The sequence below is a fragment of the Mauremys mutica genome, chromosome 2 (assembly GCF_020497125.1).
Source record: "Mauremys mutica isolate MM-2020 ecotype Southern chromosome 2, ASM2049712v1, whole genome shotgun sequence".
NCBI classification, from domain to species: Eukaryota; Metazoa; Chordata; order Testudines; family Geoemydidae; genus Mauremys; species Mauremys mutica.
Genome location: NC_059073.1, coordinates 242,988,002 through 243,011,199, shown reverse-complemented (window position 1 = coordinate 243,011,199; position 23,198 = coordinate 242,988,002). Strand labels below are relative to the sequence as shown.

General features: G+C 42.5%; 1 protein-coding gene across 5 annotated transcripts in view; it reads left to right on the top strand.

Moving 5' to 3' along the window:
• The first annotated feature begins 3,464 nt into the window (after positions 1–3,464).
• The window catches only part of LOC123364306, a 30,401-nt gene continuing 10,667 nt past the window's right edge, over positions 3,465–23,198 (top strand). For 2 of the 5 annotated variants that reach the window (XM_045006321.1, XM_045006317.1), the window contains exons 1-3: positions 3,487–3,591; positions 15,956–16,087; positions 21,795–22,279. In XM_045006321.1, coding sequence (XP_044862256.1) covers positions 21,827–22,279 — 453 coding nt within the window. In that variant the 5' untranslated portion in view covers positions 3,487–3,591; positions 15,956–16,087; positions 21,795–21,826. Of the gene's footprint in view, positions 3,592–15,955; positions 16,088–18,821; positions 18,837–21,151; positions 21,266–21,794; positions 22,280–23,198 lie in introns of those variants that run through there. The other 3 variants (XM_045006318.1, XM_045006319.1, XM_045006320.1) reach the window with 3 other exon arrangements.

Below are 23,198 nucleotides of genomic sequence, written 5' to 3'. Positions count from 1 at the left end.
AAAAATAGAGAAGTCAGTGGAAGGACTCTGACTTCAATGGACTTTGGATCAGACAGTCAGAGCTCACTTGTACATACATGAAGTGTAGGCTTCTGGTCAATGTGTACTGCCTTACCCTATGTAAGTTGAATTTTCATCTTCTGTTATGTTGCCCAATCCCTCTTTTACTCTCTGACCCAAAGACTATTTAAGTATTTATCCACCGTGGAATGGTCATTGTACCAGAAAGACTCTCAGTCCATGTGTTAGGGCTTCCACCTTGGAAGTGAAAGACCCTGGGTCCAGTTCCCCTGCTCCAATGCCTTTCACTATTTATCCACAGTGGAACAGCTTCAACAGGCATATCTCAAAGCTCAGTGGCTAGTGCACTCTCCTGAGACATAGGATTTGAGCAGGGCATCTGGGTGCCTAGAGGAAGAAAGCAGTGTGCATGCTCAGAGGCCGAAACAAAGGCACATAGGGAGCTCTTACTGCAGAAACTTAAACACTGAGTGAGTTTAGGCAACTGCAGGGCTCTGCAGGAGTTTTGTGGATCACAGTGAAGCCAAAACTGGGACTGGGATTTAGGTACCTAAACTCCAGATTTAGGGGCCTAAATCTGGAGTTTAGGCACCTAAATACCTTTGTGGATCTGGACTACAGTGATTAGAGCTGTGTGTGTATATCTTTGGGTACATACGAAGCCTCTCAAATCCTTGGAAGTGATGTATTTTTATTACAGTCTTTGTAATCATGTACATTATACTTGACCTAGACTATGAATCACAGAACAAAGTACCCAAGGAAGCTCAGAACTGTTAACTCTTTATAGTACAGTCTATATTCAAGTTCACTGGTGATTACGTGGATTGTCTTACTGAAATCAGTCCAGTTTAACTAAAATATGAGCCAGGTTTTAATGGTAAAATGTTGTATTTAAGATATAAAATATTCAGTATTGCAAATCTGTAGTACCCAAACATTGGACACTTGGATGTTTCATTAAACTGTTCTTCACTGAAGGAATGTAATGGCCTACATTTGCCTAACAAAGCTGCAATAATTATTCTCATCTGCTAAAGATATAAGGGGATTACTGAAAAATTCATTTGAAAGAGGAAACACTCTATTATGTCATTAAAGAATTGTCCATATTAAGTAATTATTTATTTCTGGTAAGCTAAGATTTGAGAGATCCTACAAAGAAAAATATCCTGCAGCAAATTACTCTTATCTTCAGTTGGCAAATACAGAACAATGTAATTAGAACTTGTCTTCATAGAAAACTTAAGATCCCTCATCTTCTTACAAGAAGGATGTGGATAAATTGGAGAGAGTCCAGCGGAGGGCAACAAAAATGATTAGGGGGCTGGAGCACATGACTTATGAGGAGAGGCTGAGGGAACTGGGATTGTTTAGTCTGCAGAAGAGAAGAATGAGGGGGGATTTGATAGCTGCTTTCAACTACCTGAAAGGGGGTTCCAAAGAGGATGGATCTAGACTGTTTTCAGTGGTAGAAGATGACAGAACAAGGAGTAATGGTCTCAAGTTGCAGAGGGGGAGGTTTAGGCTGGATATTAGGAAAAACTTTTTCACTAGTAGGGTGGTGAAGAACTGGAATGGGTTACCTAGGGAGGTAGTGGAATCTCCTTCCTTAGAGGTTTTTAAGGTCAGGCTTGACAAAGACCTGGCTGGGACGATTTAGTTGGGTTTGGTCCTGCTTTGAGCAGGGGGTTGGACTAGATGACCTCCTGAGGTCCCTTCCAACCCTGAGATTCTATGATTCTATGATTCTATGGGAGGCCTCTCCCTTGCTATTCTGGTAGTCCCAGTTCAATGGTGAGGTAATGTTGGCTTTCTGGTCCCCCCATTTCCAAGTTTGCAGTTCATGCATGATGGAGTTACAGATACTGAAAGTGTCAAGTGTAATGAGCCAGTGAACTTTTGTTATATACTGGCTATCCTGTGCACCGAATGAAGCAGGGTCCCTATGTGGAAAAAAGTGGTGATCATGCAATTAAAGACTATCATGAATAGAAACAAGGGAGTTGAATAAAGGCTGAACAAACAATCTTAATGTTGGCGTTTCCTAACTTTTTAGTGCTCGAATTTGCAACCTTGACATTCTTTTAACATTTTTTTTGTGTGTGTAACCTCATAGGTTAAAAAAATCCATCATGTAGCATTATGTTGACCTCACATGGGTCCTCAGCAGGCCTGGAATCTTTCAATCCACTGTGTAGATATTTGTGCAAAAGTGTTTTTCAAAGGAGAATGGCAGCAATAGAAGGAAGGATCAGCAATTAGAGAACTGGAGAGAGAAGAAACTGAAGAAAGCAACTGGCAGTTTGTGACCAAGAGGGGAAAGAGAACCAGGTGGCTTTCATCCCAGATAGAAGTATTGAATCACTATCAGATAATCAGCAAGTCAACCATCAAGGAATCTCTTTCTGTAGGAATGGAATAGAAGGCTCCAGAGGATGTACCTGATGGGTGTCCTTGCTACTGCTTGAGTCATGCTGCAACACTCTGAGATGCCATTCCATCACTTCCTTTGGGAGCCAGAAGGTCATCTTATGGCACTTCCGGTACTTCTTGAGTGCTGACCTCCTCCATTGTGTCCTTAAAGTATGAAGTGAGCAGCTACAGAGAGAAGTCCTTCAATCTTCCTGAGAAGGAAAGCAATTGTCATTGGTGACTCCATACTAAAATGAGTGGACTAAGAATTACGGAAGGGAAACAAGGATGGTGTGCTGTCTCTCTGCAGTGAAAATCTGAGATAGAATCTGTAGGATGTCAAAAAATTGGAAAAGGTATAGAGAAGAGCCCCCCAAATGATTTGAGGACTGGAGAAAATGCCTTACAGTGAGACTTAGAACTCAATCTGTATAGTTTATCAAAAGAAAATTGAGAGGTGACTTGATCCCAGTATATTGGAAAAAACAGAAGGTGTATTTATTTTTAGACGTGTTAAACCCTCCTGACTGTGCTTGAGATAATCTCCCTATTTCTACAAGAACGCTTTGGCCTCCTATACTTGCTGGAATTAGAAAAATAAGTGAGTTGGAATGTAAGCATACATACCAAAGGGATAAGAGTTACAGTTAACAGTCCAGTGACTGTAGATACATTGTGGTTATTCTTTTTGATAACTATAATTACCACTAACTTATATAGACAGGTTAGCTAATGATAGAGAAATTACAATGGAAATATAGTGTAGTTAATGTACCTGAACTCTAAAAATAAATATATTAAGTGTGAAACAAAGAGGCAGCACGGTTAACCTTCTGATTGTATGGATTGACTAATCTGTAGGAATCAAAAAACATAACCACACTGTAATTGAAACACACAGACTAGTTTGCTATTTACTGTATTCTGTGCCTGGCTAAACAGAGAAGTCTTGCATTGCTCTTATGCAACAGGCCTCTGTGAGGTCACTGCCTCTCTGTGTATACGTGTAGGATTGCTCATTTGCCACAGGCCTTTGTGAGCTCACTGTCTCAGCCTCATCAGGAGCACTGTGTTTGGTTGTGTGTGTCTCCCTCTCTCTTTGCAAAGGAGCTGTGCCTCTCTCCTTCGTCTCTCTGCCCAGGGACATGTATTAAGGTAGATGCTGTGTTGGTGCTGTGAAATGGTTTTGTTGCGTTTTTCTGTGATTGAGCATTATTAATATGATCTGAATCTAGAGACCAAATAATAACTAATACTCCCATACTTGTTTGGGCCAAAATTTAAATAATTTGACCCATGCATATCCATATAATGCAGCAGCATGTCTACATTAGAGAGAGATTGGAATGAGAAGTATCAGAGGGGTAGCCATGTTAGTCTGGATCTGTAAAAGCAGCAAAGAGTCCTGTGGCACCTTATAGACTAACAGACGTATTGGAGCATGAGCTTTCGTGGGTGAACACCCACTTCGTCGGCTGCATGTCCGACGAAGTGGGTATTCACCCACGAAAGCTCATGCTCCAATACGTCTGTTAGTCTATAAGGGATGCCACAGGACTCTTTGTTGCTTTTATTGGAATGACAGTAAATCTCAGCAATGTCCCTAATGGACAATATAGTCCTCACAAGCACCAAGACTATGTAAACTTTCAGCATGAGGACTTGGTTTGCAAGTAAAACTCCCCACTTTTCCTTTCTCATGGAAAAGAATGTTGTTGTTGTTTTTTTTCCCTAGGTGACAATTTGGTTACAGATATTCCCTTGAACCTCTTTCATGAAATGTGCTGTGTAAATGTGTCCATTTCTTTGGATTGGTTATCATTTTCAGTATTTATTTTTTAAAATAAATTCTCTGACCTTTTCATGAGGCAGTGAATCATGCTGCATTGCTAGTTTTTATAGAGATGGACTAGAACCACAGAGTTCTGATCCAGATCTGTAAGTCTCCAAAGTTTTAAGGGGTCCAGATTTTGTGGTCCAGTTCAGGTTCATTGATGTTTTAAATATTTTTTTAAAAGGGGGTTATACCTTCAGTACCCTATGGGTGCACAAAATGCTGCTGTGTCCTGCAGTATAGCTGTAGGAATGTACGTCATTCTATAGCCTTAAAACAAATATTATATCACAAATGTACACCCCTAAGGAATGCAGAATACATCTGCCATGTTTTCCACATACGTTTCTCATAGATGACATTAGAACTGGTTGAGTTATTTGTTGTGACTGAGAGTCATTGAATTTAGCCCCTTTTTTCCGTTTATGAATGAACCTGATTTCTGTTAATATGTATGTGGTATTCGTAGAAGGATACAGACAACTTTCACCCTATGATTCAGTTGCAAACTGTTCTCTTTGATCTTTGGCAATTTAGTATTAGAAGGGGCAATGGGTAATTGGATTTTTTGAGTTGCGTGGTTTGCTGGTAGTGGGTTATACTGAATTATGCTGCTGCAGTTTAGCTGTTTGGGAATTAATTTTGGTGTATATGTCAAGAATGCCGAGAGCATGTAAGTCAGTGCTTGTGTGCTCGTGTGTGTGTGTGTGTGTGTGTGTGTGTGTATGAATAAATCTAAAAAAAAAATCATGTTTGGTCACTTAAATCACATGATGCTGTTTATTGATTAATAATTATTCTAGGGCTGTCAAGCGATTAAAAAATTAATCACGATTAATCGTGCAATTAAAAATAATTAATGATTAATCACATGGTTAATCGCGCTGTTAAACAATAATTGAATACCATTTACTTAACTATTTTTGGATGTTTTCTTCATTTTCAAATTGATTTCAATTACAATACAGAATACAAAGTGTACAATTCGCCACCTCATGCAAGTACTATAGTGCAATCTCTTTATCATGAAAGTTGAACTTAGAATTATGTACAAAAATACTGCATTCAAAAACAAAACAATGTAAAACTTTAGAGCCTACAAATCCACTCAGTCCTACTTCTTGTTCAGCCAATCACGCAGACAAACATATCCCTTGAGTGCCACCATCTCCTGCCAGACTGCACATTAATAAGGTGCTTAGCAGGAGGAAAAAGGGAGTGACCTAGCCTGACAATGCCCTGCTCTGAATGCCCTCTGAGCCAGCAGAGAATAGAAAGACCCATCAAACAGACTGCTTTGAGTTCAGAAGAGTATCTCTAACCAGCCTATCTACTGAGTGGATGGTCAGTAACTATTGCAGGAAGCCATGGAGCCTCTATTTCTGGCCATAGGAAGGGGTGCTGTGTAGGCTGGCAGGCCGAAAGTAAAAGCAAAAATATAGCTCCAAATTAAAGAAGCAATGAATGATTTCCCTCTTACATTTCTGCCCTTGGGACTCATAATAAACCAATTAAAATAAAGAATGAGACCCTAGAGAGTAGGAGTTAGGAATAAAGAAATAGTTGCCAATAAAGCAGAATGGATCATAGCATCTTGTTTGCAATGCTTTTGTTAAGCTTGTCTCAACTGTTCTGTGCATTTTATTGGTGGATGTAAAGGGTGAATTCCTGGCAAAAGTCCCATTGACTTCAGAGGGGCCAGGATTTCGCCCAAGAGGTGACTCTGAAAGCGAAACTGGCACGCAGGCTTGCAGCTGGTCAGCTCAGCTTTTTTAAAACTGTGAACAAAATCCATCCAAATGGCACTGTAAGATCTTTGGGAATGGGGACTGTCTGCTCAGTGGGTTCAATATGGTTCCTATTTGCACACTGCAGGTAGAACTGGTTAATATGACACCTGGAGCCTGTCCCCACTTCAGGAGAGGGGGCTGTGATAGAAATCACAGATTCACCAAACTCCAGCCAAGCAGAATACCCCAGGCTAAAAATGTGGCTCTTGGACATCCAAATCTTAAATGCTGCTTAACGTTGTCTGAACGATCGCTACTTAGACTTTGCCCTCTTTTAAATGACTGTATTAGAATAAGTACAGACATGTTTGTTTTACTTTCCATAAAGCCTGCATCCTAGTTATCTTGGTATCTCTGGGCAAATCTGGTATGGAAATGCTATCAAGTCTGAAAGTCTTCTGGGGAATTTTATTGGCTCCTTGTTCTATAAATAATAATTGCATTGCTTGGATTAGACATACATGTTCCTTTGATATCTGCTCCATCTGTAGAAATTGTAACATCCAACACAGGATCTCCAGGAGACTTATATGATAACAAGATTTACCACAAGTTCATTCTTGGGAAAGCCAGAAACTCAGTTATATACCACAGCAGAGGGTCAGTGGATAGGCATCCAGAGGACACTTGCTGATAGTGTTGATGGCAAGTTGGTCATATAGTGCTGCCTCTGCTCCTTGCTTCTAGCAGCTAAATTTCATTTAGAAGCAGTTGAAAATACAATAAAACTGTCCTGTTATGATTTTTCCACATACACAATTCCTGTGGTTGCCAGAGATTCTTACAAGATTACCAATGTTCCATATATATGTGAGGTGGTTCCTCAAAATAGTCCCTTTAAAATGTGGCCCACACTTAATGCAGATGTTTGAGAATCCCTGGACTGTAAGGATTCTCCTGCAGAAGTGCAGCAGCTGGAAATTCTCCAAACATCCTGCTTAATTAGCTGTAACAAAATCTACCAGTCCTCTGACCCTAGCATTCATCCAGTCATCAAACAGCTGTTAAATGTGTGGCTGTCAAAACCCTGCCACCCAAGGAAGTCTGTATATTGAAGCATCTTGTGTGCGTGAAATTGAGTCAAGTAGGGCACATCAATCACGAGCAAAGGAACCAGGAAAAATAAGAGGTAAATGTAGAATGTTGAAGTTATTTAGCTCAGAGGAGACATGCTGAGTTCTTTAAACAAAAAACAATAATGCAGTAAGTATATACTGAAACCCTGTCATCTATCTTCCATACACTGTAAGTTCCAGTTAATTCAAAACCTGTGGCCATCCAAATTCCATTAGATTCAGAACACTGAAAAAAAGAATAATTGATTTAACAATAACTAATAATGGCTTCAAAGCCACAGTATGATTATGATATAGAATCACTATGTTTTAGGTTTTGTCAGCAGTTCCAGTGTGCAAAATCTTATTTGCAAGGGTTTGTAGTTTTTTCTTTTAAAATATAGAAAGTGTATAAGGTTCAACAGCTTTTATTCACACCCAGTAGCTTAAAAACTGATTCTTCTTTTACCACTGTATGTTGTCTACTTTCTCCTGAAAGCAGCCTATAGTGAATCTTATTGCTCTGCATATAAAAGCCCTTTTGTTGTTCCCCTTCCCTGATGTCTGTCTGTCCAAAAGTCTAAGCTCCTCAGGGCAAGTACCCATCCATTCCTATGCGTCTGGAAAGCCCCAGCATATTGGGGGATTACCATAAACAAATCAATGAAATTAATAAGCATTCTTGGGTAGGGGGGTTTTAAAGACTTTTTCCTCTTTAAAAAATATGTTTAAAAAGAAGGGAGACAATCTTACAATGTGCTGAATGCCCTCAATGGCACTGAATGTCAAATGATTGGATGGTACTCAGCAGAGCAGGAGAAATACGATGGGTGGGGGTTATTTGTCTGAATAAAATCTTTAATTTGACTATATTCAGAACTCCTTTCATTCACTTTCTGTAAATGTTTATATATTGTTACAATAATTTATTATATATCTATTTGTGCTGCAGTAGGGGCCATAATAACTGATTGTGCTAGGCGCTGTACAAATACATGACAAAAAATCCCTGCCCCAAAGAGCTTAGTGTAAATATAAGACAAGAAACAACATGTGGATACAATAACCAGACGGAAGCTAAGAAGGAAATAATGGAAGAATGCTGCTCAGCAGTCACAGCACATCACTTTCCCAACCACTGTCAAGTCCTTTATATGCACCACGGCCGAGAAGAGCTTTGGTTTGTGAGAATGCCCACAAAAAGGAAAAAGCGCAGGGACTACACAAGCGATCCAGGCCTGAACTATTTGCAGATCCATCTAGAAAGTGCCTTGTCATTTGAGAGTCGTCTAGTGAGGGAGTAGAAAAGAATGTCACACATGATTTAGGTGACCAATCACACAGCCCAAATAGTGAATTACAAACCCCAAACACTCAAAGCCAGAGCAGCCATGTTGGGTAACTGGTAAGGGAACATGAACATAGGTCTCTGGGGTACTACCCTAGCCAGCCCCCAAGCCATGCCGCTCTGCACTTGATTTCTAGCACAGCTGGGGATGTTGTCTTTTCATATAATTCAAGGGTACAGTGGGTCACAGCACTGTAACAGCAGCTTGCACTTCTGAGGATCAGCTGAGAGACTGTACATGGCAGATTGGCTTCTGATTTTCTTTTTCCATTCATTTTTGGCCATAAACTTAGCAATTTAGAAGTTGTGGGGTTTGTGCGCACAATACAGACAGGTGGAAAGTCTACTTAAACAGATCTTATTAAAACCCTTTTGAAGAATGGTGGTGAAGATCAAGTCATGGTTAGTGACATATCTGCAGTGTGACAGTTAAGGTATTCAGGAGGTCAGAGTCTGAATAGCAACATTAAAATGTATTGCTGTGTACACCAGCAGGCAAACTCACAGGCCAGTGAGACTCAGACCACTCTCACCAGGCACAGGGATTCAATCCCTTTCTTCCAAGTTTTATTTCTCCAAATAAAACAGTGCAGCATATAAATCATGGCCTTTCCATTGACCCAGGGGCACCTGCAGGAGACCATCTACTCCCCTCAGATATCACTTCTCAGGCCATCCACCTGGGCCTCTTGACTCCCTTCTCTTTCTTAGCCTACTCTCTGCAGGATTACAGCCCCCAAGCCATCTGCCTGAGAGGCACATATAAACAACAAAAAGAACAGGAGTACTTGTGGCACCTTAGAGACTAACAAATTTATTTGAGCATAAGCTTTCGTGGGCTACAGCCCACTTCATCGGATGCATGGAATGGAACATATAGTAAGAAGATATTTATACATACAGAGAACATGAAAACCTCTCCAGCGCATCATCAAAGATTTACAACCTATCCTGAAAGATGATCCCTCACTCTCACAGACCTTGGGAGACAGGCCAGTCCTCGCTTACAGACAGCCCCCCAACCTGAAGCAAATACTCACCAGCAACCACACACCATACAACAAAAACACTAACCCAGGAACCTAGCCTTGCAACAAAGCCCGATGCCAACTCTGTCTATGTATCTATTCAAGTGACACCATCATAGGACCTAATCACATCAGCCACGCCATCAGGGGCTCATTCACCTGCACATCTACCAACGTGATATATGCCATCATGTGCAGCAATGCCTCTCTGACATGTACATTGGCCAAACCAGACAGTCTCTACGCAAAAGAATAAACGGACACAAATCTGACATCAGGAATCATAACATTCAAAAACCAGTAGGAGAACACTTCAACCTCTCTAATCACTCAGACACAGGTGTTGGGCAATTTTGCAACAGAAAAGTTTCAAAAACAGACTCCAACAAGAAGCTGATGAACTTTAATTAATATGCAAACTAGATACCATTAACTTAGGTTTGAACAGAGACTGGGAATGGCTCAGTCATTACACAAATTGAATCTATTTCCCCATGTTAAAGTATCCTCACACCTTCGTGTCAACTGTCCAAAATGGGCCATCTTAATTATCACTCCTAAAGTTTTTCTCCCCTGCTGATAATAGCGTCTCTTAATTAATTAGCCTCTTACAGTTGGTATAGGTACTTCCACCTTTTCGTGTTCTCTGTATGTATAAATATCTTCTTACTGTATGTTCCATTCTATGCATCCGATTAAGTGAGCTGTAGCCCATGAAAGCTTATGCTCAAATAAATTTGTTAGTCTCTAAGGTGCCACAAGTACTCCTGTTCTTTTTGCGGATACAGACTAACAGGGCTGCTACTCTGAAACCTGTCATATAAACAGTCTTTCCTATGAACCAGGGTCTCCAGGAGACACCTGCCTACTTCCTGCAGATCAGACAGACAGCTGAGCAGCTTGTTGGTCTTTTATCTGACCACCTGGGAGGCAGCTGATTAGTCACAGGTGGGAACTAAACCAAACTCTCTCTTAAAAGCCAATCCACCCTATAATAGGCTGGGATTTGGTAAGTCACTGTGAATTATGATGGCTTCATTATTAATTTCACCTGCTGCCAAGCGCTTGTTTGTTTTGCTTTTACTTTTCAGCCCTATTTTGCATTTTGGAAAACCCACCATACAGAGGTACCAGAATTGGCTGGAAAAGGACAATTTTATTTTTCATTCAAATTTATAATTTTTCTAAACTTCCCATAAAAATGTTTTATTGTTTGCTTGGGAAAAAAACTCCAGAAAAGTTTTTTGTTTTTTTTCCCCAATGTTTGTTGATTAAAATGTAACAGCTCAAAGGACAATTAGTGTCTGGCAGGGTGAGAGACAAGGGGATTAAAAGAGGTGGGAGTGAATGAATTAAATTCTGGGAGTTGGGAGAAATGGGCTAAGGTGGCTTTGCAGTCTGTCCTGAATAGCCTCATTCTGGGAATAGCAGCTGTGGTTCTTCAAAGGCTGCCTTAAGGGAACCAGAAAGGCTGAACAATTGCTGGGGATATGGAGGCTTTGGGTCCCTTGAGCCTAGGGTAATAAGCCGGGGATGGACAAGGCAGGGAAAAAACACATGTATGGCATAGTCCCAAGTGAAAATGTTTAATCTTAGCTGTGCTGCTCTTGCCTGTAGTGAATGCTCTCAAGAGGCAGAGGGGTTGCAGACAGAGCCTTGTCTTAGCTCCATGCTGTAAAATGCAAGATTAGTGGCAATGAAGTTTCAGCTATTCAGGATTTCATTAGAAATGAGGCCCCTGATCTTCCTTGTTTTACCCAAACTTGGTTCACTGACATTCTTGGGCTGGCTTGGCACAGCTGGTTCCAGCTGCATATTCAGTACAGTATCAATTTGGCCAGGAGGTGTAGCCTTCTACCGACACACACACACACACACCAGCAGCTGGCAATTAGCAGGGATATCTTCACTTTGCCCTCTTTCTCCTGGCCACTCTCCCCACATTGGTGGCTGGGAGGGAGGCAGCCTAGAAACCACTACAATGGCTCTATACCTCCTCTCCCTTCAGGATTCCCATATGCACTGGAGTAGTGCAAAGCTGCTGCAAGCACTGGATAATCAAACCAATACCTTATAAAGGAGATGAAAAATACCCTCCAAACCCAACTGAAACCACTGAGGTTGGAGGATGGAAATGTGATATGTATGGGCAGGGTTGCAATTTACTTTTTCTGGTTTCCTGGCCATCCAAAATATTCCACCTGTCTGTTACTCCTGAAGCTTACCTCACATCTCTGGGCAAAGCATATGGGTGATCAGGAAATGATCTCCCAGAGACCTGAGTTTGGAGAGCTGTTCCCCAGAGTAGATGAGACAGTGGGCAATATTCTACTCTCAAATACACTGCTGTAACTCTGGAGTGACCCTGTCTAGTCAGCAATTGGATTCCAAGGAGTAAGAAGAAAGTTTATTCTCAGGGCCGGTGCAACCATTTAGGCGACCTAGGCGGTTGCCTAGGGCGCTAGGATTTGGGGGGTGGCATTTTCTTTGGCAGTGACCGTGGCGGCCAGATCTTCGGCCGCTCTGGTTGCCACCGGCATTTAGGCGGAGGGAGCTGGGGCAGGGGAGCGCAGGGAGGGACGCCTGCAGCAAGTAAGGGCGGGGAGCGGCATGCAGGGGAACTCCCCGCCCCAGCTCACCCCTGCCCCGTCTCCTCCCCGAGCACGCCGTGGCTGCTTCACTTCTCCCACCTCCCAGGCTTGCGGCGCCTAAGCTGATTTGCTCCGCAAGCCTGGGAGGCGGGAGAAGTGAAGCAGCCACGGCGTGCTCAGGGAGGAGGCGGGGCAGGGGTGAGCTGGGGCTAGGAGGATGGGGAGCTGCCATGGGGGGGCGCCTCAGGGCAGGGGTTCAAGGACGGGGGAGGGCACAAGGTGGAAGTTTCACCTAAGGCGCAAAACATCTTTGCACCGGCCCTGTTTATTCCATATTTACATCAGTGTAGCAGAGAGCAAAATCTGGTCCATAATGTCCTTGCCCAAATCCCACTCCATAGGCATGAGGGGAAAGGAAACCTTTCCCTGACATCAGAGGATTAGCATTATGCTCTGATATGTGAGGATGGTAGTACTTATGATTATATCCTGTTTGGTGCAGCTTCCAATACTTTTCTACTAAGTGCCTAATCCTGATCTCACACTTTTACATTGACTATAACATCATTGGTTCAATGTGGTTACTAATATTTTGCACCAGTGCGAGATCAGAATCAGATTCATAAGTATCCAATGGGGTCCACGTGAATTTCCTGACAAAGAATCTACGTCTCTCATAGCCTGGAGAGTGTTTATAATGAAGAAGTGTATCTGCCTTGAAAATCAATAGTAAAACTCCTTTCATGATTCCATGAATTTTTGGAATAAAGTTACTGCAATGGGAGTCCATATTGCATAATGCATGCTGGGGGGAGGGATAGCTCAGTGGTTTGAGCCATTAGCCTGCTAAACCCAGGGTTGTGAGTTCAATCCGTGAGGGGGCTATTTGGGGGAATGGTCCTGCTTTGAGCAGGGGGTTGGACTAGATGATCTCCTGAGGTCCCTTCTAACCCTAATGATTCTATGATAAGAAAAGCTCAAGGAAAACTAAAACTAGCACATGTGAAAAGTCATTTTAATGATATAAAATGAAATAGTTTTTCTTAAAGCAGTGTTTGGATGATGTTGCCTTTTCTAGTGTTGACAAAACAGAATACAAACAATACAAGTAAAATAATTAAAAATAAATGGTGGTCTGGAATCATTTTTTCAGACATTTATTTTCTGAAGGAGAAGCTATTAATAGGCATAGCTCAGTTCAATTGCAGCATGTGGTTTTCAGTGTGAGATCCTCTTTACATAATTTTCCAGCCATGTACAGTCACACACAGGTGATTTTCCCAAGATCTCACAATGATTTAATGTCTCAGATTAAAATCCTCTTCGTTTCCCACCTTGCTCTATCTGCTGTACTACATGGTCTGCTTAATCATATTTAATTGTAATAGTGGATTGCATTTAGATGCACATTTATGGTTATTTTGATTAGAAAAATATCACGCTCACTTGCACTGCAGATCTAGATCAAAAAGGTCCTTTCCTAATTTTCACAGTGCTTTACTCTTTGATATAGCAAGTAATAGGCTGCCATCTAGTGGCAATCAAAATTATTTCAAATTAGTTTAAAAATTTATGATGTGAAATTAAATTATGGTTGAAGGCATTTTCTCTTCAATGAAACTGCAACCTCAGTAGTGCTGGTTTGCAGAAGATTAATGCAAATGCATCCCCTGATTTTAACTCAGCATGCCTGCATGATCTTTCCTTCAAAGCCAAAACCTTATCACACATCTCAGCTGAAACTGCCAACTTGGTTTTGGGTTGAAGCCATGAGAAGCTGCATTTTGCTTTACTATCTATTTATATAAACACTAAACAAAAATATTAAAGGACAAAGGTCCTGCCTGCCTGGATGAAGTTACAATCTAATGGCCAGATTCTGATCAATTACACCAATGTAAATCTGGAGCAACTCCACTGAAGTCAATGGAGTTGCTCCAGATTGACATGTGGTAAGTCAGAACCAAATCTGGCTGTTCTTTTGGAGGTGTGCTCTGTGTGAGAATAATAAGGCCAGGGAAATGGTCACTCAGTTTTGGTGGTAGCACAGCTGGATGTCTCCATTATGTTTTTGGGATTTTTCACCCCCAGTTGAGTCCGTTATGAATAGACTCACTGTAGTTTTGTTTGGTTTCCTCCAAGAATAAGAAACTACCAAGGTTTACCAAGGTGAAAGCCATAACTCAGACCAGTCTTGCTCAAAGCTTGGCCTAGAGTTGCAATGTTTTCTGGGGTCCTGGCCTGAGGTTAAAATTTGCACTGAAATCTGAAACAGGTTTTGTAACTAAATGTTTGTACCATACTTGGTTTTCCTATGTGAATTAATCACAGGACATCAAGGTGGGCAGGCATTATAATGTATTTATAACTTCACACTTTGTCATTGGCAATTCCTTATGCTGAAGGCATGCCATGAGCACACATTGCAAATACTCTGTGTATGGTGCATGCGTGTGTGCGCATGTTTGCGTGTGTGTGTGTGTATTTTTCCTTAAAGTTATATAATCTATAAAATTGTAGGATAGTGTACTTTGGAGGGTGGGGGGTGGTAATCAGTAAATGAGTTAGACTAGTTACCAACTGAAATACAAATGGAAGACTTGATACTCTGTTACCCTGCACCTTATAGTCACTTACATCAGTGAAAAGTGAATGTTATATTGGTGCAAAACATCACCATTCTCATTCACAGCTGCATTGCACACACTGTGCACTACTATATGACTAAACAAGGTGCAGAGCAGCAAAGATTCTGGCCCTATGTTTCCAGAAAAAAGTGTGTTCAGCAAAATTCCATCGCTTGACGCCATACAAAATGCCACAGATCTGCTCTCCTTTCAACTTGCTGCTCTCTCCCCCTGGATCATATTTCCTTTATAATATCTTTGTTTTCTAACATTTGAAACAATTGCAATGAACTTGTGGTCTTGTTGCTAGGTTTCAAGTTTAATTTTATGCAGCCAACTGAGGCACTATTTTCCTTTCTGAATTCTCAATCAAGCCCTGAGGCGAAATTAGCCTGTTTCTTAGCAACCCAGATGGGCAGAGCCAGATTATACATTTGAGCTCTTTTGTACAACAAAAGAATAAATAGTTCCCAGAATAAACATGTACTGTGAGTTCATCTCTTTGCTCAGCGTCCCCTAGCACTGTAGAGAAGAGAAGCCCGGCTGTGTGATACAACACGTGAAGCTGGGCAGAGAAACCTGACTTTACAGAGTGGTGAGTGGTGTCTCTTAACCTCTTCTGTTAAATGCGTCTCTTTGGGGCTGCTTTTGTGGTTGTCACCACATGTATGAATCTGTGTGCACCCGGCGATTAGTGTGTCCGTTTCTAAGCTACTAAAACATGCACTGTAAACAGGGCCGGCTCCAGGGGTTTTGCCGCCCCAAGCAGCCCAAAAAAAAAAAAAAAGCCACGATCGCGATCTGCGGCAATTCAGTGGGAGGTCCTTCGCTCCGAGCGGGAGTGAGGGACCCTCCACCAAATTGCCGACGAATACCTGAACCTGCCGCCCCGCTCCAGAGTGGCCGCCCCAAGCACCTGCTTGCTAAGCTTGTGCCTGGAGCCGGCCCTTACCGTAAATCAATAGTGCAGACTTTGCAGAGCCGAGAGGGTAACCACGTTGGTAAGTGTGATAACTGTTTCTTTGGTGAAGTTTATGGATAATCCCAACCTCTTCCTTTTGCCCAATTAAAGCCTAAAAACAGGACCTAGAAACACTCTGTGGCTGTAATACACAAGGAGATAGTTCTAAGTAAATGAATAATCTAGGAAGAATTTTGTTAAGTATTAAAAACAAGTGAAATATACATGATGGTTACTCATCATGAGGCAAATTATCTATTCTCCTCCTTGTTTCTCTTCCCATAGGGCCTGCCTGCATGCAGTTCTATTGGGCAGGAGTGGGGCAGGACTCTGGAAGGCCACCAGAGGGGTTGCAAACCTCCTGACTACCATAAGGCCTTGCTGTGAGGGGACAAGGAAGGCTGGTTGAGGAACAGGGTCAGTAGAGCCATGACAATCTGCATCCTCTTTCTAGATGATAATGGTAGAATTATCAATAATAATGCAGAAAGGGAAGAAGGGTTCTATAAATATTCCTATTCTGTGTTTGGAAAACAGCCAGATGATGTAGACATCATATGAGGATGCTCTTTCTGTTCCAATAGTAACTCATAAGTATCCTAAACAGCATTTAGACATTTTTAAATTAGCAGTTGTGAATAACTTGCATTCAAGTGTTTTAAAAGAGCTGACTGAGGAGCTTGCTGAACCATTATTGCTGATTTTTTCAATAGGTCTTGGAGTCCTGGGGAAGTTCCAGTAGACTGGAAGAAAGCTAATGTTGTGCCAATGTTTAAAAAGGGTAGACTGGGATGACCTGATAAATAATAGGCCTGTCGGTCTGACATTGATAATGGGCAAGATGATGGAGCAGCTGAAATGAGACTTCTTTAATAAAGAATTAAAGGAGGGAAATGTGATTAATGCCAATCAACATTGATTTATGGAAAATAGATCCTGTCAAACTAACTTGATATTTTTGAAGAGATTATAAGTTTGATAAAGGCAATAGTGATATCCAATATTTAGACTTCTGTAAGGCGTTTTACAAGGTACCACATGACATTTTAATTTAAAAAGCTAGAATTATGCAAAACTAATATGGCACACATTAAATGGATTAAACACTGGCTAACTGATAGGTCTCATAATGTAATTGTAAATGGGGAACTATCATCAAGTGGGTGTGTTTTCTATTGGGGTCCTACATGGATTGGTTCTTGGCCCTATGCTATTCAACATCATTAATGACCTGAAGAAAACATAAAATCATCAGTGATAGTTTGCAGAGATCACAAAAATTGGAGAAGTGGTAAATGAAGAGGACAGGTCACTGATACAAAGTGATCTGGATTGCTTCGTAAACTGACCACAAGCAAACAATATGAATTTTTAATATGGCTACATGTAAATGTGTACAACTAGGAACAAAGAATGTAGACCATACTTACAAGATAGGGGTCTCTATCCTGGGAAGCAGTAACTCTGAAAAACATTTTGGGGAGACATTGTGGATCATCAGCTGAACATGAGCTCCCAGTGTGATGCTATGCCCAAAAGAGCTAATGCGATCATAGGGGAATCTTGAATAGGAGTAGAGAGATTATTTTTACCTCTGTGTTTGGCAGTAGTGGGACCTCTGCTGGAATGCTGTATCCATTCTGGTGCTCACAATTCAAGGATGTTGATCAGTTGGAAAGGATTCAAAGAAGAGCCACGAGAATGATTAAAAGATTATAAAACATGCCTTAAAGCAGTGTTTCTCAACCCTTTTGAAACCAGGGACTGGTTTTCTGCCTTCCTAAACTATATCAGGAAGATCTCAGGGTCTGGTGCTGGTCCATGGATCAGTCATTGAGAAACACTGCCTTAAAGAGATAGACTCAAGGAACTCTATTTATTTACCTTATCAAAGAGAAGGTTTGATTATCAAATATTTGTCCCCATGTAGATACTTACAATGAGCTCTTCAATGTGGCAGACTAAGGTATAATAAGGTCCAAATGGCAGGAAGTTTGAAGCTAGAGAAATTGAGACTGGAAATAAGGTGTGTACTTTTAACAGGGAGGATAACTAACCATTGAAACAACTTAGCAAGGAACATAGTGGATTCTTCATCAGTGACAAAAAAAAATCCAGTCTTGATTTCAGATATGCTCTCGTTCAAAATAATTATGTTGGGGAAATTCTATGGCTTGTGTTATACAGGAGGCCAGACTAGATGATCACAAATAACAATGGTCCTGTCTGGCCTTTAAATGTATAAATCTCTTTCCATTTGCCCTGCAGAGTGGAGAAAGCAAAAGTTGCAAGGGCTATTGTAGGCTTGAAGAAGCAGCACTGCTGCTGCCTCATGGCCTGATGCTAGGATTCTTCAGCCCAAGCCTCCAGTAATCTCCCAAGCCCAGAACTGGGTACCTAGGTAGTGCACTTGGGTCAGGAGTTGCTTCATGATGAGTGTTTGATATTCTGAGGATAATTTGATTGTGGTCAGGACATAAATCTGAGACCCAATCCTGCATTGAAATGAATATTAACTGGTCCACTGGAACCTGCAATGAGACCACTCCAGATGTTGGAGTCTAGGAATTTCTCTTACCCCACTTCCTAATGCCCTGGACAGTTACGTTAAGATGAAACTTTAGTTGTTCGGGAATTCATCTGGCCCCGCTACTTATCCTTCACTTGAAGTTGTAATTAGGTATGTCTACATTAAGGAAACCTACACTGGAGCAATTTACACTGGTGCAAACCTCCTAATGCGTAGGTCTGTACTAGTGCAGAGCATGACTTTTGCTGGTAAAATTTTGCTCTCATAGTTATTCATTGAAGCCATATCAACATAAACCATAACTGGCACAGCATATTTATGAATTTCCTTAATGCAGATAGAGTCCTGAGGGTGGGCTCAAATCACACTGAATTGACTTTGCAGATGTTCAGTTCTGGAGTTCAAATCCAGATGCATACTACCTGTAAAATTCTGACCTGGCTTCAGATGTCAAATGGCCTCCAAAAATTTTGGGGTGGGGATTCAGCTCTGGTGTTTTCACTTGGGCCATTCTCTACTCATAATCCTCTGTGATCTCATGCAGATATGTCCACAGTAACAAACTGTGATGTCATAGAAGATTATGACTTCAAAGAGATAAATAATAAGTAGCAAGAACAGATGAACAGCTAAGCAGTAAGGTTCCAGTTTTTATGTAGGCTTCCTTAGTAATATTAAAGAAGGGGCGGTGGAGAGGGGGAAATCTTAACATTATGATTTTTTGGTATCCTAATATGTTAGCCAAGTTCCTGATGTAATGCCATTAAAAACAAATGCAGTTTTTCAAAACTTTGCCTGAGACTCCAGGAATTCATTAAAAACTACTTTTAAAAATACAATGTAAAACGAAAAGGAAATTAGCTATAGAACTGTCTTTGAGATCAATGGGAATTCCTCTGTGGATTGAGCCAAGCAGTATGTAACTAGGGGGACTGGGATAAATTATCTATTGCCCGTCGTCCGATTAATGTCGCTTCAGTGGTGTAAGGGGTCTATAAGAGGATCAGTTGCACACTACCCATCCTTGGCTGATGCAACAGTTTCTAGCTGGACATTGCAGCTGGGCACAAATCGGAGCAGTGCAGTGTGGGCAGATCCAAGAATGTGGAGAATCCCAAAGATGGCACAAAAGCCGCCTTTATCCTGCCCCAGTTCTGTTCCTGCACCAAGCAGGATGGAGAATGTGGCCATGGGCTTGATTCTTCTCAGCCTTGCACTTAATGTAGTCATTTATACTTGATCAAAGTGGGTGTAAAACTCTACCAACTCTGCCTACAGATCCTAGCTGACATCAAGGCACCATTGTGCTGGATGATGTATGTACACATACTAAGAGACAGAGGCTTCCTTGTATCCTCTGGGCTTGTCTAAATGAACAGGTAGTGCATGGCAGGCTGGGGTATAAATCTACAGTGCACTGCTATGCCATGCAATAACAGTCTGAGTGGACATCACTGCTGAGTACTAAAAGTTCCTTAGTGTGTTTCAATCTGCTTTGAAACAGGAGTACGTCAATACGCCCTTGGGTCCCCATGGAGAGTTAGTGTGGGGCAAGGCTAGTATAGGGTTACCAACTTTCTAATCACAGAAAATGGAACACCCTTGCCCAGCCCCTTCCCTGAGGCCATGCCCCTTTTCCTAGGCCTCGCCCCCGCTCTCTCCATCCCCACTCCCTCCGTCGCTCACTCCCCCCCACTCACCCTCACTCGCTCATTTTCACCAGGCTGGGACAGGGAGTTGTGGTGTAGGAGGGGTTGAGGGCTCTGGCTGGGGATGCAGGCTTTGCGGTGGGCCCGGGGATGAGGTGTTTGGGGTTCAGGAAGGGGCTCTGCACTGGAATGTAGGACCGAAGTGTTCATAGCGTGGGAAGGGGCTCTGAACTTAGGCAGGGCATGGGGTGTGGGAGGGGGCACGGGCTCTGGGCTGGGGGTGCAGGCTCCGGGCTGGAGCCAGAAATGGGGGGTTCAGGGTGCAGGAGGGGGCTCTGGGCTGGGGGTTGGGGTGCAGAAGGAGGTGAGGAGGCGAGGGCTCCGGCTGGGGGTGCGGGCTCTGGGATGGGGCCAGGGATGAGGGATTTGGGGTGCAGGAGGGGGATCTGGGATGGGGTCTGGGGTTGGAGCAGGGGGCTGAGATGTGGGAGAGGACTCAGGGCTGGGACAGGGGCTTGCGATGCAGGAGGGGGTCAGATGTGCAGGCTCAGGGCGGCGCTTACCTCAGGCTGCTCCCAGAAGCAGCTTGCATGTCCCTCTGGCTCGTAGGCCAATTGCTTCCTGGCCCATGGGAGCTGCGGAGCCGGCGCTCGGGGCGGGGGAAGTGCATGGAGCCCCTGTGGCCGCCCCTACACCTAGGAGCTGGATATGCTGGCAGCTTCCTGGGAGCCCACGAAGCTGGGCAGGGAGCCTGCTAGCCTCACTGCGCTGCCAACCGGACTTTTAATGCCTGATCAGCAGTGCTGATGGAGCCACCAGGGTTCCTTTTCAACCGGGTGTGCCAATCGAAAACTGGACACTTGGCAACCCTAGGCTAGTGTGCTGTAGACTTACACCCCAGCTTGCCACATGCTGTTTGTCTAGACAAGTCCTAAATAGACAAGAAAAACAAATGGTGGGAGAAGGGCAGCACTACTATCTCCATTCTAAAGATGGGGAGCTGAGGCACAGAAAGATCAAAATCCTGATCTTACAAGCTGACACGTACAGACGGATCCCTGTGCTCATACCTAAGGCTACAATTATGTGACAGAGGTCACAGAAGTCACGGAATCCATGACTTCCAGACACCTCTGTGACATTTTCCACTTCAGCCCCAGGGCGGCGGGGCTGGAGCTGTCAGCCAGCAGTGGTTCTGGGGCTCCCAGTCGCCACGGACAGTGGGGAGACCCTGGATTTCCCATCATCCCCAGGGGGGAAGGGAGGGGTCCACAGCTCTGAGCCACCAGTGGCACTGGTAGGATTTCAGAGTGCTCAGCTGTCCCCTTCAGCTCCCAGCCACCGCCCTGGAACTCCCAGCCGCCCCCTGGACTCGACCATACCCATTTTATCATGGATATTTTTAGCAAAAGTCAGGTACAGGTCATGGGCTTCTGTGACTTTTTTGTTTTGTTTTGTTTTTTTTGTTGGTTGTCTGTGACTTGTCTGTGATGTTTACTAAAAATAACCATGACAAATTCTTAACCTTATTCATATCCAGTTCACTTTAATGGGGCTGTAAGTGGGCTTTAGGGTTCACCTGTTCAGATCAGCTTACAGAATTGAGGCCTATGGGACTCATCCAGGGCAATGCAGCTACTATGGAGATTCAGTGAGGTATAGGAACCTATGTAGAATGGAATAGAATCTCTGGTGGAGCAAGAAGTTGAACCCAGCTCCAGAGTCCCAGTTTGGTGCCATAACTACAAAATCATCCTTCCCCGGTTCCCAGCTATAACCACCCAATGACATTATTCTAAATACTGATATTGAATGAAATGTAATGAAATCCAAAGTTTTACAGACATTCATTTATCTTAACTACAATAATACTGTGCAGCACTGGATACGCAGTCAGTGCTAAACTCATGCAAAACAATCATTAATCATATGCATTTTTTTCCAGGGGTTAAAATACCTGTGAGGAAAAATCCCATAATGCTCACCACTAGCTACAAAGGCAAACAGCCCACCTTCTCTTTTGAAAGACAAATCAAATTTTCTGCATGCCTGGATTTGGCCTTTGCACAGAATCAAAGTTTTGTGCAGCAGCTCCGACCCACCCCGCAGAGGGATATATGGCAAAAGCAGCCTCCCGATTTTAGCCACAAATTCTATAAATCTTCCAGGCCTTCACGAAAACCACCAGAAAAGGAAAAGGAAAAGGAAGATCTGAAGAAGGCCAATAGCACAGAATCTGAGACTAAGCAACAGCTGCCAAAGATAAAGTCCAGACAGTGCCACGCTGCTTTGGAAAGGAAGAAAGAGTTGCCCAAGATTGTCACAAGGTTTCCACACGTGGGCTCATATGAACTGGATATAATGTTTGTGAAGAATGGAAAATATAAGACTGGCATATACCAAGATCCCAAACCACATGATTTTAGGCAGGTAAGGTATGTAAGAGTATGTCATAGTGGTATGTCTACACAGCACTTTGGAATAAGTGGGAAAGAGCCTCCCAGCCAAGGTGAAGGAGAGTTGTGTGCAAGCTTGTCTCTCTCACTAGCAAAAGTTGGTCCAATAAAAGATATTACCTCACCCACCTTCTCTCTCTAATATCCTGGGACCAACACGGCTACACCACTCACTACATAGGCCACTAGATGTCACTCTTGCAACAAAAACTTTGACCAAACAAGGAAGTGCAGTAGTTAACATCTAACTTTGCTGTACCCAGCTGAATACAAGCTATAATTAAGAAAAAAATAGTCTCTGAAAAGCTTTGTTGAAAGCACAGGGGTTCCCTGATGAATCTAGCTTTTGGAGCTCTCCATGAATTTTGCATAAGAGATTGAAATTAAAAAAATGAATATGACTTGTTCATGACTAATTCATTCTCCCTTACCTTATGATTTTTCCTCTCTCCTTACTGGCTGCAATGTCTGGTCTCCAGCAGCAGTGCCTGAATTCCACAACTAACTGGAGGGGAAAGCTTATTCTCACATTTATTATTTGTATTTATTATTTATTTGCATTAGAGTAGAATGGGGTGAACATTTTCAACCAACCCCCACCCCCCCCAAAAAATAAAAATAAAATAAAGCACACAGATTCAGGTATACTGAAACATTTTGTGAATTCATGTCAATTTTGGCCAATTGCTTTGGTAAAAAAAAAAAGAATTTGGAAATATAGAAATGAATCATTTCAGTTGTTCAGGCTAGATTCACCTAGAGATTGAGATGCCAATCATAAAACAGACATTGTGGTGGTGCGGATGACCTAAGATCTATTCAAGTATTTTATACCAAGTGGAATAGCTTCAACAGGTGAGATTAAGGCCTTGTCTACACCTCAAAGTTTTGTC